The following is a 17,006-nucleotide window of genomic DNA, read 5'->3' on the forward strand; positions in this document are numbered from 1 at the left end:
TCTCCCCAGAGCCTTCTCTTTTCCAGGCTGAACAGCCCCAACTCTCTCAGCCTGTCCTCATAGGAGAGGTGCTCCAGCCCTTGGATCATCCTCATGGTCTCCTCTGGACTCATTCTAACTGGTCCATGTCCTTCTTGTGTTGTGGGCTCCAGAACTGGACACAGCACTCCAGTTGGGGTCTCATGAGAGTGGAGTAGAGGGGCAGAATGCCCTCCTTTGATGTGCTGGACATGCTTCTCTTGATGCAGCCCAGGTTATGGTTGGCCTTCTGGGCTGCAAGCACACATTGCTGACCCATATTGAAACCAGATTTAAAAAACCTTTAAAGCAGAGACTATCTTTGGGTGTTTTACAATGCATACGTATCATACTGTAGGTTTCAGTGGTGTTAATCAGCATTTTCGGAACCTAGGTGGATTAAAGTCTGGAGGGGAAAAAACGAACCTCTAATGTTTGATTAAAGGTTGAAAAGCAAGCTTGGCTTTGCAGTAGCGTGCACTGGTCCCAGGTCAGACCCAGCACTGTTACAAGAGAGAGTGGTGGTGTTTTTTCTCTTGGACACTACTGCTTTTTTTTTTCTCTTGGTCACTACTGGTGACTCCTAGCCCCTGCAGCCACCCGGGTTTGGTGCTGTTTTATTCACATAGTTGCGTGGAGCCCAAGGTTAAGTGATGAGAATTTTGAAACAAAACAAAACAATAAATTAATAAAATGAATGTGTCACCAGCTGATCCTCTTCTGACCACCATCTGTCCCCTGATCATGTGATGTCTCCCAGCTGGCCACCCAAGAGACAAACCATGCAAGATCATCACCACAACATATGCTGCTATTTACACATTTTTAAAGGTAATAGATGCTAGGCTGTCATATTAGTAGTTGAAAGTAGTTATTTGTAAGCTAGAGGATGTTTTTTTTCTTTTGTGGAAGCCAGTGACTCAGCAGGTATTTTTCTGACAGAGACGTGTTCAGGGTTGGACCAGTGGAAGTTCCTATGTACAGTATGTCTGATTTCCGCCTCCCCCCTTATTCTATGGTATGCTGTTGTGTAATAAACAATAGAATAAATAAAATAGAAAGAAGGCAACAGTACTAGAAATGTTACTAGTGTACCTTTTAGGAACACTATATGCTCTCTTCTCCATTCTCCAGGATGCAAACCAAGCTGTGTTTTTTTAAACTATTGTTAAGATCAAGGATGTGGTTATGAGAAGACTTACAATTTATAGGATACTTAAGCATTAAGGATTGAGGCACAGAACATTTCCTGGGGATTAACGACTGACTGGGTGAGCCTCAGGCCATTAACCCCTGCCTGTCATTAATCTTCAGGAAATGCCCTGCAGTGAGGTCGTTATTGCTGTTATATACTGAAATAGAAAATAATAATAAGAAAGATCTGTGGTTTATTATTTATTTATATTTTACATAACAGGGTTATATTGAGACTGTAGGAAATTAACATCTTTCTCTTTAGCTGGTGGTACTGCTTGAATTAATGCAGTTTCTGCATCTCGCTGTTTTGTGCAAGGTTTTTGTCAGGTTGCACGAGTGTAAGCGGGGGCAGAATTTGGCCCACTCCTTGTGTTGCACAACATTTAACACGATGAATAAGCGGTGCTTCTCTGGTATAACTGCTGGCAGAATTTAGCCCTATATAGAAACCAGTTCAAAATGCTTGTTTTACAGCAAAGCAATTTATTCACAGTTCTAAGCATCTCGCAGCCTTTTTTAAACTCACTGAATAATCCTTTTAGGTTCCCCATAAAGCAGGTGAAATGCTTCTGCTGCAGTCCTAAGGCAGAACACAGGCTGCATAAATAGCATCTAAATTACTAGGAATACAAAATACACATACAGTAATACATACCTACAAAGGCAAATTCATCCTGACAGGACTGCAGTGTGTGCTTATCAGCAGCAAAACATCTCGGGGAAAAAAAAAAAGTGGCTTTATGTTGAAATTGTATATACATTTCTCTCTGTATTTAAACACTTAAATACTATTTTGTGCACGTTGTTAAACCCAAATGCAGGCTCCTTTTTAACGAGCCTGCCTGCTTAAACATTTATTAGCTTAGAGATGTATAGTTTTCATAAAGCTGGCTGAAGCTTTTTGCAGAATATCTTTGCAAAAAAAAAGCAGCTTTTTTTTGTGTGTGTGTGTGTGTGTGTGTGTACATGGCCTCAGTCCTTGCAGCCTCCTAGAGAGTCTGTCAAGGCGCAACTTAAAAGCTCGTTCAGGCGACCATGACCCCCTGCTAGCAGATTGTCTGCCTAAAAGGTAAGGGAAAGCTAAAAAAGAAGTAGAAACTTAAAAGTAGCTTCTCAAAGGCTGCATAGATCTTTTTTTTTTTTTTTTTTTTTTTTTTTAAAAAACCTAAAGTGTTTAAAAGCTTTAATATTGATGGCCTGTCAACTTTGTCCTGATTCTTTGGCTTTCAGTTAAAAGGTTTTTGTTGTTGTAGCTTATGCAGTTGCTCTGTTGCTATGGAAACGTGACATCAAAATGACGTTTCTCTGTTTAAAAGCTTTTAACTAAATTCCTGCCTGTCAGATGTAGGCCCCATTTTGTGCACTCAAGCTTCAAGCTGTTGCAAAAAGGTTTCATATGTTCTGTTGTCATTCAAATTCTTTATCCACATATGCATGTCTTGCACTACAAAAAACCTAAACTAAAAACTCAATCTATATTAAGTGTCCTCTTTTAAAACCCTTTTAGGTCAGTCAGCAATGGCTGCAGCAGAAATTCCCAGTTACATTGTCTCTTCTCAGACTGAGAAACACAGGAGGGCCAGAAACTGGACTGATGCAGAAATGAGAGGTTTAATGCTGGTTTGGGAAGAATTTTTTGATGAACTGAAACAAACTAAAAGGAATGCCAAAGTTTATGAGAAAATGGCTAACAAACTCTTTGAAATGACTGGAGAAATTCGCCACGGAGAGGAAATAAAGATAAAAATTACAAATATGACATTCCAGTACAGGTAAGCTTCAGTTAATTCTTTTTATTTTAAGAGATTTTAGCAGGGGCAACGCAGTGATTTTTGCCTTTCAGAAAGAAGTCTCCTACAGGAAATCTGTCGATAAAAGATTAAAGATTGTTCATATCTCTTTTAAAATTCTCTCTTGCCAGTGCTGTTACGTCATTGTTAATTTTTTCCCCCATTTCATGTCAAACTCTGGGACAACTTTGTTTCTTTATAATTAGCTAGCGTTGTTATGATGCAGAGGGATGGAAATGTATTTAGTGGGAAAATAGATTTATTTTTTTTTTCTTCTCTTTGCTGAGGGGACTGATTGTGTTAGCCTGGCAGCAGTTCCTTGCAGTGAAACTCCTGCAGTTTGAAGTGGCCAGTGAGAATCGGTATTGCAGGCAAAGTTTTTAAAAAAAAATTAAAAAGAATAATGTTTTGGGGGGGCTGAAGCTCCTAGATTTTGGTCTTGTGAGTTGAAGGGTTACATTTCACGGGGCCAAGAATAAGTGAATGTCTTATTACTGAGTGACACACATTGCTATAATTATAAGCAGCAGCAGCGAAAGAACTATTATATCTGCTGCAGAGAGAATCAATGTGCACCGTCAATAGTGCTCCAAAGGAGTCGGGGGGAGGGCGGAGGTGTCTACAAGGGGGATGATAAAGAACAGGCAGTGTCAGTCAGGAGGGGAAGCTGGCTTTAGAAAATGCCAGGCATTTCTGCATTTGTTGTTTGCAGGGCAAAAAAATAATTAGAACTTAACAGAAACATTTGCATTTTTTCCCCCCTTTTTTTTTTTAAATTTTTTTTTTATTCTTATCTCTGTGAGGCACTAACTGCCTCATACTGAAAATCCTGAGTGGTAATTTTAGCTATGTGCTTGTAATGCAAGGAAATCAAATATGTGACTCTCTTATTTAATCTCTCCTCAAAGCTCGTATTAATAATAAAAAAGGTTATTACAGCAGGCAACCATGTTAAAACTGCTCGCTTTTCTGTAAGGCACCCTTGCTGTGTTTAATGCAGAGACTACTTATCAAATAGAAAACTAGGGAAAATCCTGTAAATCCCTTAACTTTGAATGTCCTCCTACATTTGTATGATCCACAAGCATAATCTTTAACATCATTTCCCATAGTATTAAACTTGATGTTTTGTAGTAAACGCTAATGTCTCCAAACTGTTGTACTAACCCTGCTGTATTCCTCACGGTTTTCTTCACCCAGGCTATAGATGAGAAAGCTGGAAGTAAGATAAATTTTTGCCCAGCATTGCCCAGCAATTCACACTCGGATGCAGATTTAGAAGTCGGGGGTTGTTGGCTACCAGGCCTTTGCTTAGTCTGCTCAATCTGCAGTCCTCCCTGCTGAGAAATGCATCTCATGGCACCAAGATTTTACAGGTGTCTAGTAACACTGCACGATAGTTCAGTGCTGTAAATGCCAAGTGAAATAGGTTATTTCTGTCAGCCTTTGTTCTAAATTTTCAGTGTTGCCATCAATCAGACCAGCTCAGTTTTTCTAATTAACGTTTTTGCTTTAAAGTTGTATTGGGGGAAGAGAAGAAATAAGATCACTCACGTAGATACACTGTGTGTGGTGGGGAGGAAACACAGCACTTTTTTTAAAAAAAAAAATTCTTTTTATGCATCTGTGAACTTCTAAGATTGCTTCTGTTGCATGTTGTCATGCTGCTTTTCTATTTTGCAGTGCATTACAGCTCCCTGCTTATTGATTAAGATGCTAATTTAGGAGAGTTAGAAAACTGCCTTGCACTGTCACGGTGCTGTTTCATTTTGTACTCCTGAATACAAAATGCATCTTTCTTATTGTTTGTTCTTACCCAAAGCACGCCTGTCTGCTTTGCTTTCAAGGCAAGGTGGTAGAGAGAACAGGGACGAACAAAAGCTCTGACTTACAATTTCTAGTTTTCTGGGTACTTTTCCACGGTGTGTGAGGATAGGAAACGTTGTGATGAAACTGTAAATGATGTGAGTTGCCACTGACTGCTGGCTTTGCTGTGAGGCAGCTGAGTTTTAATCCATGTTTTGGTGCCTGGAGGATACTTGAGGAAGGTGCTTTACCTTCTTGTTTTTCTGGGCATAGTCACTGCACTGTGGCACCAGCTGAGAAAGATCCTGAGAGTGGGAAAATGCTCTATTTTGAGATAATATTTTGTAATGATTACGTAGAATTAGTCAGCATGACATTGGAGAAGGTAGCCCCAGCACTGGGAATGAGGGGGCTGTTCTGCACCCAAGTGGTTATTTCTTCCCACTGCTTCAGGACCCTTTACTTTTTTAGGCAACTATTTACAGTGTTGCAAAATGCTATGGTCTGCAGCCTTACTTTGATAGTCCTAAATTAACTGGATTGGAATATTTAATCAAATAATAGTATTATTTAACAATGTGCCACAATTTCATAAAGGGAAATAAAATTTCTCTCCTACAAATTGCTATACGTATGTATATGCAAGTATAGATATGTTTGGTTTTTTTGGTTTTTTTTTTTTCAGTAAAAGAAAAACTAGTACTTGAATATTTCCACAAAGTCATATAACAAGTTCAGTGTTAAGGCGGCATGTCTTATCTTGGGACAACTCTTGAAACAGCTATTAAAGATCTGAAGCATTAAAGGTTCTAAAATAGAAAGCAGTGAACACATTTATAATGATGCTTTCCAGTCTGAGGATCCCATATGATTTTAAGATGTGGTGCTGTAAATACTGTTTTGCTTATTTTGCTCCATGAAAGCCATCACTCATTGTGGAGGAGTCAAAGTCAGACAACATATACAGAGGTAGAGGAGGAGTGTTTCCTAACTAGTAATTATTGAAGTTGTTGCACCTTGTACAACTACGTGCATACTTACGGTGGCATGGGGCTCAGTACGGGTCACAGCCCAAGTATTCACCCTGGTTCTGGGTACATTTGGATCCTTTGTGGAATTTTGTCTTGCCACGAAAAGTTAGTTCAGGTGGCGTTCAGTGCACGTGAGCATCTGTCACGAAAGCAATTTTAGGGTGATAGTATCCCATTCCTCCACATCAGAGGTAAAAACATGATTCAGATGTTAAAATGCCATTATAAAAATCTGTTTTATGTCATTATTTCCTCCTTGAATTCTTGTGTTTATTTCTGACTGCCCTATATTTCAATGAGGTGACAAGAGAATGAGACAATGTTTAGAAAACACAGGCTGAGATGTGGAAAGCTTTCTTTATGAAGAGAAATGGAAAAGTTTGTGACTCGCTTGGAAAGGAGGCAAATTCATAAAGGAGTTCTAGAGGTGCATAAAAATATACAGTACTATTTTTCAAAACATAAAGCAGATATTTCTTTTGCCATAATACAATAAGTTATTTATTGGAATTGCAAGTCAAGAAATGTAAAACTAGTTGAAGTTATATAAATTTGTATTACACTGCATAATAAGCATGTGGAACTCATTACCACTAAAAATCATTGACACCGAGAGAGTGGTAGGTGGTTTTATTATTATTATTTTTACTAAAGATTAGATTTATTTAATAAAAATACAGACATTGTTTGTCTTCAAATTAGATAGAGTTATAAAAGACAACACGTTTCAAGATATTACTAGCTGTCGATGGAAAAGTACGCAAGTATCTTTATGGGCAAATGTTCCCCCAAAACCTGTCCATCAAAATGATTCTTGAAGTATTTTGCACTGACCTTTGCCAGAAGTGAGGCAGCAGGATGATGGGCTGATCTAGGAGTGGTTTCTGAGTTCCTCTGCGTTGCTATAGTCCAAGTGCATTTGAAGGAAACTATTCAGGGCAAAATATGTCATGACCTGAAGTAATTCTTACTGGAGTCTAAATGTATTAAAGGACCATTTAATCCACTGTGGAAAATGCCTGGGTAGAAAATTCTGCACAAGCCCATAGGTGGAAGGAAAATATTTTTGCAAGTGCATGTGAGTAAAGTTCTGCTTTTAGGAATTGCAGTAGAATCTGAAATATCTGGTGTGGATAGATCAGCCACCAGGTTTTTAATGTTCAGTTTTAAAGACACCTGAGGGGTGAGCTGTGTGAACCTCCCTATCTATCCATCTTGGAGGGAGGAAGGGCTGAGTCAAGCCTGCTGGAATTCAGAGTTAAGCTTTCTGATGTGCTGGTCATCAAAATTTTTGCTGAGATTAGCATGGCAGCTCTTGCAGTTTAGCATCACTTAGAATATGTGCTGAATTCTTTCTATGATGTAGGCTACTTGGGGCATTCAGCTCATATAAACCTGTAATTAGTCCTTCTAAAAGAAAGCACTACCCTGTCACCGCTAATGTGCAGATCTTAATGTGTAACGGTGCACTGTATCTGTTGTTGTAATATTGCCACTGACATTATTAATACACACTGGCTTGTAAAGAGGAAGCAGGGTTTGTAAAGCTTGCTCAGTGGTCCACAGTTTTGACTGATTCCTTCTGATGTTTAAAAATAAGAACTGTGTGAATGCAAATTTATTATTTTGAAAAACATCACCCTCCCAAAGCCTAGGAAACAGGATGCAGCTGTTGCTTTTTCATTTGAATCGCAGTCAATTAATGTTAATGATTGGTAAATTTGAATCAGTCTCATGATTTGAATAAAAGATTAGTTTAATTTTTTATTTTCATGTGTACATGATAGCAATTAAAACTCGTTGCTTGAGTAATCCGTTGCTATCCTTTATGACACTAAGCGACTGGAATATTTGACCTCTGCTACAGCAAATGATAAAATATAAGTGCAGCCAAATTACTGCAGAAACTTAAATTTGAATATTTTGCCATCTTTCTCCTTAATTTCAATAGTTTATAGCAGATGCACAACTTACTACTATACTTTTATACATCTTTCTTTTCCTCACCATTGATTGGTTTAGGAACAGTTGCTATTTATTATTTATTTTGAAAACTTTTCTCAGAAAACCCAGGAGATGGATCTTGTATCCATTCCTTAAGGCAAGTAGTAATATCAAATACTGTAATGATAATAAAGCAGTAGTATTTTGAGCAAAGAGTAAAAAAAAAAGTCAAGTTATAGTTTGCTTGCTTTTTACTGATTTTACTGCTTTCTTCGTGATGATTTAAAAAAAAAACCTCTCTAGAAGATAATATTGTAATAGTTTTATTGTAGAAGGTGGATTAATAGGTGCAGAGAATAAAGTCTGAATAAAGGTCAGTGGTAGCACAAATTACTCAACTGGTGTCTCAGTCCATTCAGTGGAGCATTTTGGCAGTAGGATCTCAAAGCCCATTAATTTATTCACTTCTTTGCAATAAGACAAGCAACCGTCTTTCAGGTTAACTGGGCTGACAGTGCTTTTCATACTTCAGGTATTTGTCCACTGGAAACTCGACTTTGATATCTGACTTTTTGGGGAAAGTTTTCAGTTGCCTCTGCTCTCAGCTGGATTTTAACAGAGCTTTAAGAAACACCAACAGGTCTAGATAAACTCAGCATGAATTTATTTTGCAAGCTCTGCTGACTTTCTCACTTACCCTTGTTTCTTACCTAATTTTTTTGCCTGGCTTGCTCACTCAGGCAGTGATTTGCCTGATATATGTTTTCAAAGTGTTGAATGTTTGTCTCACCTTCCTATCTCATTTCTCATCCCAGCCTTACTATTGTCCTGTTTCCTTCTAATTAACTTCTTCATTTTTCTTTCATTAAAACAAGCAAAAACTACACAGAAACAAAACAAATAAAAAAAACAACTTTACAATTTGGATGTAACCAAGACCTGCTGTGATGAGCTACAGAAATGACGTGGAGCAGTAAATTCATCTTTGCTTTAGACTTCGCTTCTACCAGGGTTATGCTTACCTTGATGCAAGCAAAAACTCTCAGCTGTCTCACTAGGTTCCCTGGACTTCTGGTAGTTATAGAAAAAAAATATTCAAAAATCAATGAATCCTGAAACTTTGTATTAATATTACCAAGTCAGCTATTTGGTTTGTTTTTACCAGAAAACTAAACCTTCACCACTACTCCAGTGAGTGTTCTCCCTGTTTGCCTCCACCTGCAGCATTCCTACTTCTTTTCCAAAGGACTGACACTCCCTTCCCCCTTATCTTCTCATCTCTCCATCTATTTCATCCTTTTTTATTTATGTGTGAGCCAGACTCCATAAAGGTAGATGGTTGCTTCTGGTGCTGCTTGCAAGCTAACAAAGTTTTCTTGCCTACCTCCTGGTAGTGATCCTTTTTTTTAAGCCCAGAGCAATGGCAAGCAGTCAGAAGTAGAAGAATTAGTATCCATTCAATGCAATCAGAGCCAGAGGAATACCTGGTTTTATGTAGCTGCAACTCTGCAGCTGTGTGGGCAGATAATAAACAATAGCTCTTCCTTCAAAATCATGGTAGTTTTGTAAAAAAAATGGGGTCTGGATACACAGCTGAGCTCAAATATAAAAATCAAGGGGCTGACCTACTTGGGCAAAATACCTACCCTGAAAACCTTTCACAGAATCATAGAGTGGTTTGCTTTGGAAAGGACCTTTAAGGTCATCAAATCTAACCCCTCTGCAATGAGCAGGGACACCTGCAAATAGATCAGGTTGCTCAGAGGCCTGTCCAGCCTGACCTTGAACGTATCCAGGGATGGAGCTTCTACCACCTCTCTGGGCAACCTGTGCCGGTGTTTCACCACCTTCATTGTAAACAGTTTCTTCCTTATAGCTCATCTAAATCTCCCCTCTTTCAGTTTAAAACCATTATCCCTTGTCATATTGCAACAGGTCCCCATCTTTCTTATAGGCCCCCTTCAAGTACTGAAAGGCTGCAATAAGGTGTCCCTGGAGCCTTCTCTTCTCCAGGCTGAACAACCCTGACTTTCTCAGCCTTTCCTCATAGCAGAGGAGTTCCATCCCTCTGATCATTTTTGTGACCTCCTCTGGACCTGCTCCAACAGGTCCATGTCTTTCTTGTACTGAGGACCCCAGAGCTGGACACAGCACTGCAGGTGGGGTCTCGCCAGGGTGGAGTAGAGGGGCAGAATCACACCCCTCAATCTGCTGGCCACGCTGCTTTTGTTGCAGCCCAGGATACAGTTGGCTTTCTGGGCTGTGAGCACACGTTGCCAGTTCATGTCCAGCTTTTCATCCACTAATGCCCTCAAGTCCTTCTCTGCAGGGCTGCTCTCAATGCCTTCATCTCCCAGCCTCTATTGATACTGGGGATTGTCCCAAAAATCGCCATCGGAGGTGGGGGATTTAGTGAAAGCAGATGCAAGTAATAAAGCTGAGAGTACTCAGTACCTTCTTTATGCCAGTCTTCACTGCCCAGGTCTCTCAGTCTGATGTGCTTGGGGCACGGTTAGAGGAGATGCCAGCATTAGAAAAGGACTGAGTAGAAAGCCAGCAGTAGAAAAGGAATCATCTCTGAAAGTTTGTGAAGATTGAGGGAGGTCTCTGGGGACTGAAGAAAGGCCACTGTTGAACCCATCTTCAGAAAAGGCAAGAACAGGAATTAAAAGTTGATCAGCTTCCCTTCAACTCCTGGTATTATCACAGAGCAAGCCATCTTGGAAATAGTGTCCAGTCACGTAAAGGAGAAAGTGGTGACTGGAAACAGCCAGAATGGGTGTACTAAGGGTGAATGATATCTGACTGGCCTGCTTGCTTTCTCTGATTAAATGACTAGATCTGTGGATGAGGGTAGAGCAGTGTATGTTATTGAACTTGACAACAGGAACCCTTTTGACATGGTGTCCAAGAACATCCTTGTATCTGAGTTGGGATGTTATACTCCAAATGGATGGATTGCCAGCTGGGTGGCAGTCACTGGCTGGATCACTGGGCTTAGAGAGTGGTGGTTAATGGCTGGTACTTTGCCTAGAGGCTCATTCCAAATGCAGGACTGCAGGGGTTTATACTGGGATATGCCCTGTTTAACATCAACAAGTCCAAGGAGGAGATGGTGGAGTGCATGCTCACTATTTTGCAGATGATGCGAAACTGGAGAGCTGCTGTCTGCACATGTGAGGGCAGGGCTGCCCTTCAGAGGGACCTAGGCAGGCATGAGGAATGGGCTGACAGGGACCTTGTGAAATTCAACAAGGACAAATGTAAAGTCCTGCCCCAGGATGATTGAATCCCCTGCAGTGATACAGACTGGGGATGGGCTGGCTTGGTAGCAGCTCTGCTGCTGAGGATTTGGGGGTCCTGGCTAATGCTCAGCTGAACATGTCTGCCCCCAGAGCAGAGTCAGCAGAACTAGCTCTGAGCTTTTCCTGCCCTTTTTGGCACAGTGTTTTGCTGTCCTCAAGGCTAAACCGTGTCCTGTGAAGTCTTAATGCAGCTGCTGGACTTTGCACTGGCATGGCCGAGGTATGCTCACACGTGGCTTTTGGCTGTGTCCTGTGGGGACGACCTACCATGTGTTGCAATGAGCAGCAGAGGATGGTAATGACTTACACCCCATTGCTATTTTGGGGGTTTCAACATGGGCAAAGAAATGTGGAATGTAGACTTGGCTAGTAACTTATAGTGGTTTAATTGATGTGTTTTTCATGCAAATAGCCTAAACAATTGAACTAAAAATAATCAATATCAAGTGATGGTTGCTATCAGCCCTGTATTTAGCTATTTTGTCTCTGTGCTTGATGGATATGTGTGTATTTTGTAGGTTGTGCTGGATATTCTCTGACTATGAAATTGCAGCAGCAGGTTGTGAAATGTATGAAATTAAAATTTTGAGTGCATAGAGAGCATAAAAATATAGATGGCTTTGCTATGCAGGACTATGATGTGCATTTCTAAATAGCTGGAAAAGCTCATCAGACCTTGCAGGGATGAGAAAAAAAATAAGAATCCTTAAATGGCTTTAAAATCTAAGCAAATCTTTCTGCCTTCTTTTCTCACTGGTGGATTTCCCCTTACCTTAGGCTGAGAGCTGTTTAAAAGGAGGAACTTCAAGTTCTCACTTTTAAGTTTGGCACCATTTTTATCATGTTTACATGTTATTTAATTCTATCCTTTGCAGGACCGGTGTGGGCAGAATGGATTCTGAGGAGGAAAAACCTGAAAAGCTTCAAGAAAAGGGGGTGGGCCAGGTGTCCAGGAATAGTTTTTATCCTTTTTTCTGCAAATGGAAAGCTCTCACTAGCTGGGAGAATCACATTGGTTCAGCTTTTTGTTCATTTGAATCTGGTTTACGAAAATGTCATTGGTCTTGCCTTTCCTGTTGTGTTCCCTTGCTGCATTTTGGTTTAAAGTAACAAGATCCCAACTGGAAAAGGCAGATGGAAAGAAAGTCTGGGATTCTAGCTGAGCACTGGGGTTTATTTGAGGTGTATAATTCATCTGTACACCTCAGGTTTTTATTTCTCAGTAAAAGTAAATAAAATAACAATGGGTATGAAGCGGGATAGCAGTGAACTTTGTGTTAGAACTGACATAGATCTCATAGTAAGATGCATGTGAAAGACAAAGTCATGGTTGATAGTCCTTTTACTGCAATGTTTTTTTGTGCATGCTGTTTATAATGCATTATTAACTGGTTTAGGGTGGTTTTTTTTTTGGGGGGGGAGAGGTGTTTAATTAATGAAATCCCATGTTTCTTCCTACACAGATCTTTATTCTGTAACAGATTAACAGACATTGACATCTCATGGTTGTTACTAGGATGTTTACCTGGGCAATTCATAACTTTTAGACCATATTAGGAAAAGGATATGAATTATATTTATAATTCATTATGGAAAATAAATATTCATCCTTCAAAGCATGGAAGCACAGGGCTGCCCATAGTTTGGTAAAGGCTGTGGTGTGTTGCCTACTCAAGTTGTTAAGGACCGCTGTCAGATTGGTTAGTCAGCACTCTCTAAGGGGAAGAAAAATTAGTCTACAACCAAGGTAGTAACGTTTCTATTAGAAGTTGTAATGTTCTTTATTTGTACTGAATTTCATTTGAGGTTTACATGCAACTTTTAATCACAGGTCAAAACTAGGAAAAGAAACTGAAAGGTTTCATTGGAGATTAAAGGAAGAAAGTGTCTAATTTTATTCTCATTAAAACATTCAGTTCCACTCCTAAATGTGACCAGAACAAATGTTTTGAGATAGAAGATCTGTATGAAAAGTATGTTTATGGGAAAACAAGCTTTAATGTTGTACACCTTTTCTTACAGGAAATTAAAATGCATGACTGACAGTGAAACTGTTGCACCTGACTGGCCTTACTACAAAACCATTGATAGGATCTTATCCAAAGTGACAGACCACAGCGATGTGAAAATGCATGAAAATCAGCAACCAGGTCCTTCTACATCACAGACGGAGGCCTCGCAGTCTCCATCAGCTAAGTCTACACCTCTCTATTTGCCATATAACCAGTTTACATATGAAGGAAGGGAAGAGTGCTTTGAAGATGAACATTCAGAGAGCTCGTCCAGCTTACTTTCTTACAAGCTGAGGTAGCATCTGTTTTCCCCTCTCTCTTGTATTTCACAGAATGAACTGCATCTGCTACGTAAAGGGGGCACCTTAGCACATTTTTCTCTAATAGCTGTTGTATCTTTGTAAATCACAAAGGAGATCTGTTTCCCAGTCTCAGCCACTTTGCTGAATTAGAGCATTTTCTTTATCCCTTTATGAGAGATTGGAAGGCAGTAGGAAGACTGGGCAAAAAGTTGTATAATATTGCCAAAACTCAGCATGTATGTCACTGCTCACATGAGGTAAAGTGTTTGTAATACGAGTGTAGTCACGTTCAAGAGAGTCCTACAGTGCGATCAGAGGTATAACATACTGCCTAGATGATTTTTGGCTTGCTCTAGTTTTGCTTTTGGTATGAGTGTGAAATTTTTCTGGCTTCAGCTATTATTAAAATGGTGAAAAGATGCAAACTAAATATTTCTGTGGACACTGAAATGCTACTAAATGCAGTTTAAAAGTACATTGCAACATTTAAACATGATTGAGAATGTCACTTTTTCAAAGTAAATGCTAGTTTGAGAATGTGAACATGTGTTTCCCTTTTTGATAAGATTGGAGTTCTCTGGAAGGCAGCGTTTTAACAAAAGGCATGGTTGTACACTTGATAGAATTTTTAGACCTTACTGGTCTCATTTTTCATCCAGAGTGGTGTGAAATAGGAGTTGATTACAGTTTTCTGGCAGGCAAAAAAAGTTGATCCTAGCAATCCTCATCACGAGTCTGTGAGGTTTTAACTGTAACAGTAAAATTATCTGTCAGTCATGTAACTGAGAAGGTGTTGAGCCGGGAGAAGAACCAACCTAACAAGTTTGGATTATTGTTTCCAGGCCCACTCTTGGAAGAATAAAACTAGAATGAATTCATTCAATCACTCAAGCAAATAGCCCTTAAATAGCTGATTATATTTTAAAATTTTTTTTTGGCAACTGAATATACATTAGGGTGTGTAATTCTTGAACTGTAGCAACCTTTTTGTTCACAAGCAACAATTTTTTTCATCCTAGTTCATTGTAAGTAGTTGACATCCCTGAGAGACAATTTCTTGTGATTTTAGGATTTTCAAACTCCAAGATCATGTTTCAGATGCAATAACTTTTTCCCAATTCATAATTTGATTTCCAGTAATATTATTTAATATTTAATTTCCACAAACATGAAAATAGTTTATTCACTAGACTATTTGATAACATCAGACTTTTAAAAAATGCCAGATGTTAAGTTTCTTCAGTTTAGGGACAACTCCAGGACAACACAGATTTTATACCATAGGTAACTGGTAGGGGAGGGCAGAGGTCACCACACCAGGTTTCGTTATAGAGTGTAGACAAGCCATCACAGAAGCCAAGCTAATCAACCACAGAGGGAAATCTATTCTGCTTACAGTTTGCACATGGACCCCCACTCTCATGTAGATGCTTTCATTTACAGCTAAAGCGGACTTAAGCCACTCTAACTGAATTATTTCCATAGTGATATGATCTGGAGAATTTAGGCTATAATGCATTTTATCCAGCTTCAGTTTCGGTGGTTTTTTTACTTTGCCCAAAATAATTACCTAACCTGTTTCAGTAAAAAATATTTTAACTTTACTTGGCCAATTTAGAAACTACAGATCATTTAAACCTAGCCTTTAATGGAACAGGCTGCAAGTCTGCATGGCAGGTAATGACACTTTGTCCTTGCAGAGGGTCAGGCTGCAGTGCTGCTGTTGCCTCCTAAGGACGGCTCAGCAACAGCATTTGGGAGCTGGAGGGAAGGGTGGGTCAGCTGTCAGTGTGGTAGGACCTCCATAATATGCTGCTCCCTAACTTACAAATTCAGCCATGTTCTCATAGTCTCTACTATAAAAGTATTTTGTGCAATATATTTTGTGTATCATTTAACAGCAAGATAGGTATATACAAGTTACAATACAATTCTGCTATGTTTTTGGGGTTTTTTTTGTTGGTTTTTTTTTTTTTTTTTTTTTTTTTTTTTAGAGTTGAGCAGTAGATACCACTTGAGAGAGTAGTATAACATTTCAGGTGAGCATCATGGTTGGATTAAAAATTAGAGAACACTTGTGAAATTAATGGGGCATGTATCTGGAAGGAGGAAAAATGGTATTCCAATAGTCATAGGGGGTTTTGAAAAGCCTGTACATCTTTGACCTGTTTAGTTTAGCCTGATGAATGAGAGAAGAGCCTGACCCTTTCTAGGCCAGAAGGAAATACAGCACTTGCTAATGACATCAGATGGGTTAAAATCACTTAAAGCTGCCATGGTAAGAAAAGGAAGGTAATTCTTTTAGAGCTACCAATGGAAAATTATGAACTGAGAAGCAATTTTCAGCTTAAGCAATTAGTGTGTCATCCTGTATTTGAAAAACATTTTGAAACAGCCAAAAAGAGAGAAAAGAATTAGCATACAAAATTTGGGTCCATCATGCCTTTTTGTAGATGCCCTTGACTCTAAACAGTACGCAGTTGATCTAACAGATTCAAAAAAGGAACAAAAGACAATCCTGGGATTTTAAATTAAATTAATGTTTCAGATCCTCAATTTCCCTCTCAATTTTTGTACTTTACAACCATGCAAAACAATTATTTTGAAACATATTTTGAAAAATGTATACATATATCTATATGTAAAATATAGATGCATTTTACAGCTGTATATTTTACAACTCTATATTCCTTATTTTTCTGTGAAGCAGACTATACACACAGTATTCAAGCATGCAAAGTAAGCTTACACTATGGACTTTTTTTCTTCAGTAAAAATCATAATGTTATGGCAACAATGGATAATGAAAAAAACATCAAACAGTACATTTTAAGTAAATTTTTAAACTTCTGAAAGCTTTACTGTTACTCCCTTAAACTCTCAAACACAGCTTTTGAGTGTCAGCTTTGTATTTTCCACTGTACCCTTGAACATAGCAGGAGGTTACTTGGCTATATAAATTACAACTTAAAAAAAAATTATTGAATTTAATGTTTAGCTTTCATGACAGAGAAAAATGTCAAGATTTATACTTCAATCAATGCATACATACTCTCAAGCTAAAAATAGTTGAAACTGGGTTTCTTTGTATTTTATGTGAAATTCTTTGAGTTTGGGACCTTCTAACAAAAAACAAATTTTGCTAGTTAGTGGTAATAGAATTAACATGGGATAAAATTAATTTTTATTTTTGTTGCAATTTGCAGATGAGGAAAACATTTAGAATCCCTATTTCCCTTTAATGGGGTGCCTGCTATTTGTTTAGTATTGTTCTAGCACTGCTCTTGGGCTTCAACAAAGCTTGTATCATACTGCAATGTCCATAAAACATCTGACAATAATAGAATTATTCTATTATGGTCAAATAATATAATGCAATGTGGTAGGGTCTTGTACTGCAGCTGAAACTTTTAAAACCAAAATTCCTGACACCACTATAAATGACTTTTTATCTAATTGAAAACAGTATTTTTTTTCACCCTGTGGACTAATTTATAGTCTTTATTTTCATTGTTAAAGTAGTGCCAGAACACATTATACAGACTGTGAATGTGGATCAGACTTCATCTGTTCTGCCATTTTTTTCATACCAAAAATGAGG

At 38.7% G+C, this 17,006-nt stretch overlaps 1 protein-coding gene across 2 annotated transcripts in view; it reads left to right on the forward strand.

The window, feature by feature from the left end:
* The window catches only part of MSANTD1 (Myb/SANT DNA binding domain containing 1), a 44,917-nt gene that overhangs the window by 21,271 nt on the left and 6,640 nt on the right, over positions 1 to 17,006 (forward strand). For both annotated transcript variants that reach the window (XM_029084105.1, XM_029084108.1), the window contains 2 exons: positions 2,723 to 2,987; positions 13,114 to 13,398. In XM_029084105.1, coding sequence (XP_028939938.1) covers positions 2,723 to 2,987; positions 13,114 to 13,398 — 550 coding nt within the window. The remainder of the gene's footprint in view (positions 1 to 2,722; positions 2,988 to 13,113; positions 13,399 to 17,006) is intronic.

The sequence above is a fragment of the Antrostomus carolinensis genome, unplaced genomic scaffold (genome assembly GCF_000700745.2).
Source record: "Antrostomus carolinensis isolate BGI_N321 unplaced genomic scaffold, ASM70074v2 scaffold13900, whole genome shotgun sequence".
NCBI lineage: Eukaryota > Metazoa > Chordata > Aves > Caprimulgiformes > Caprimulgidae > Antrostomus > Antrostomus carolinensis.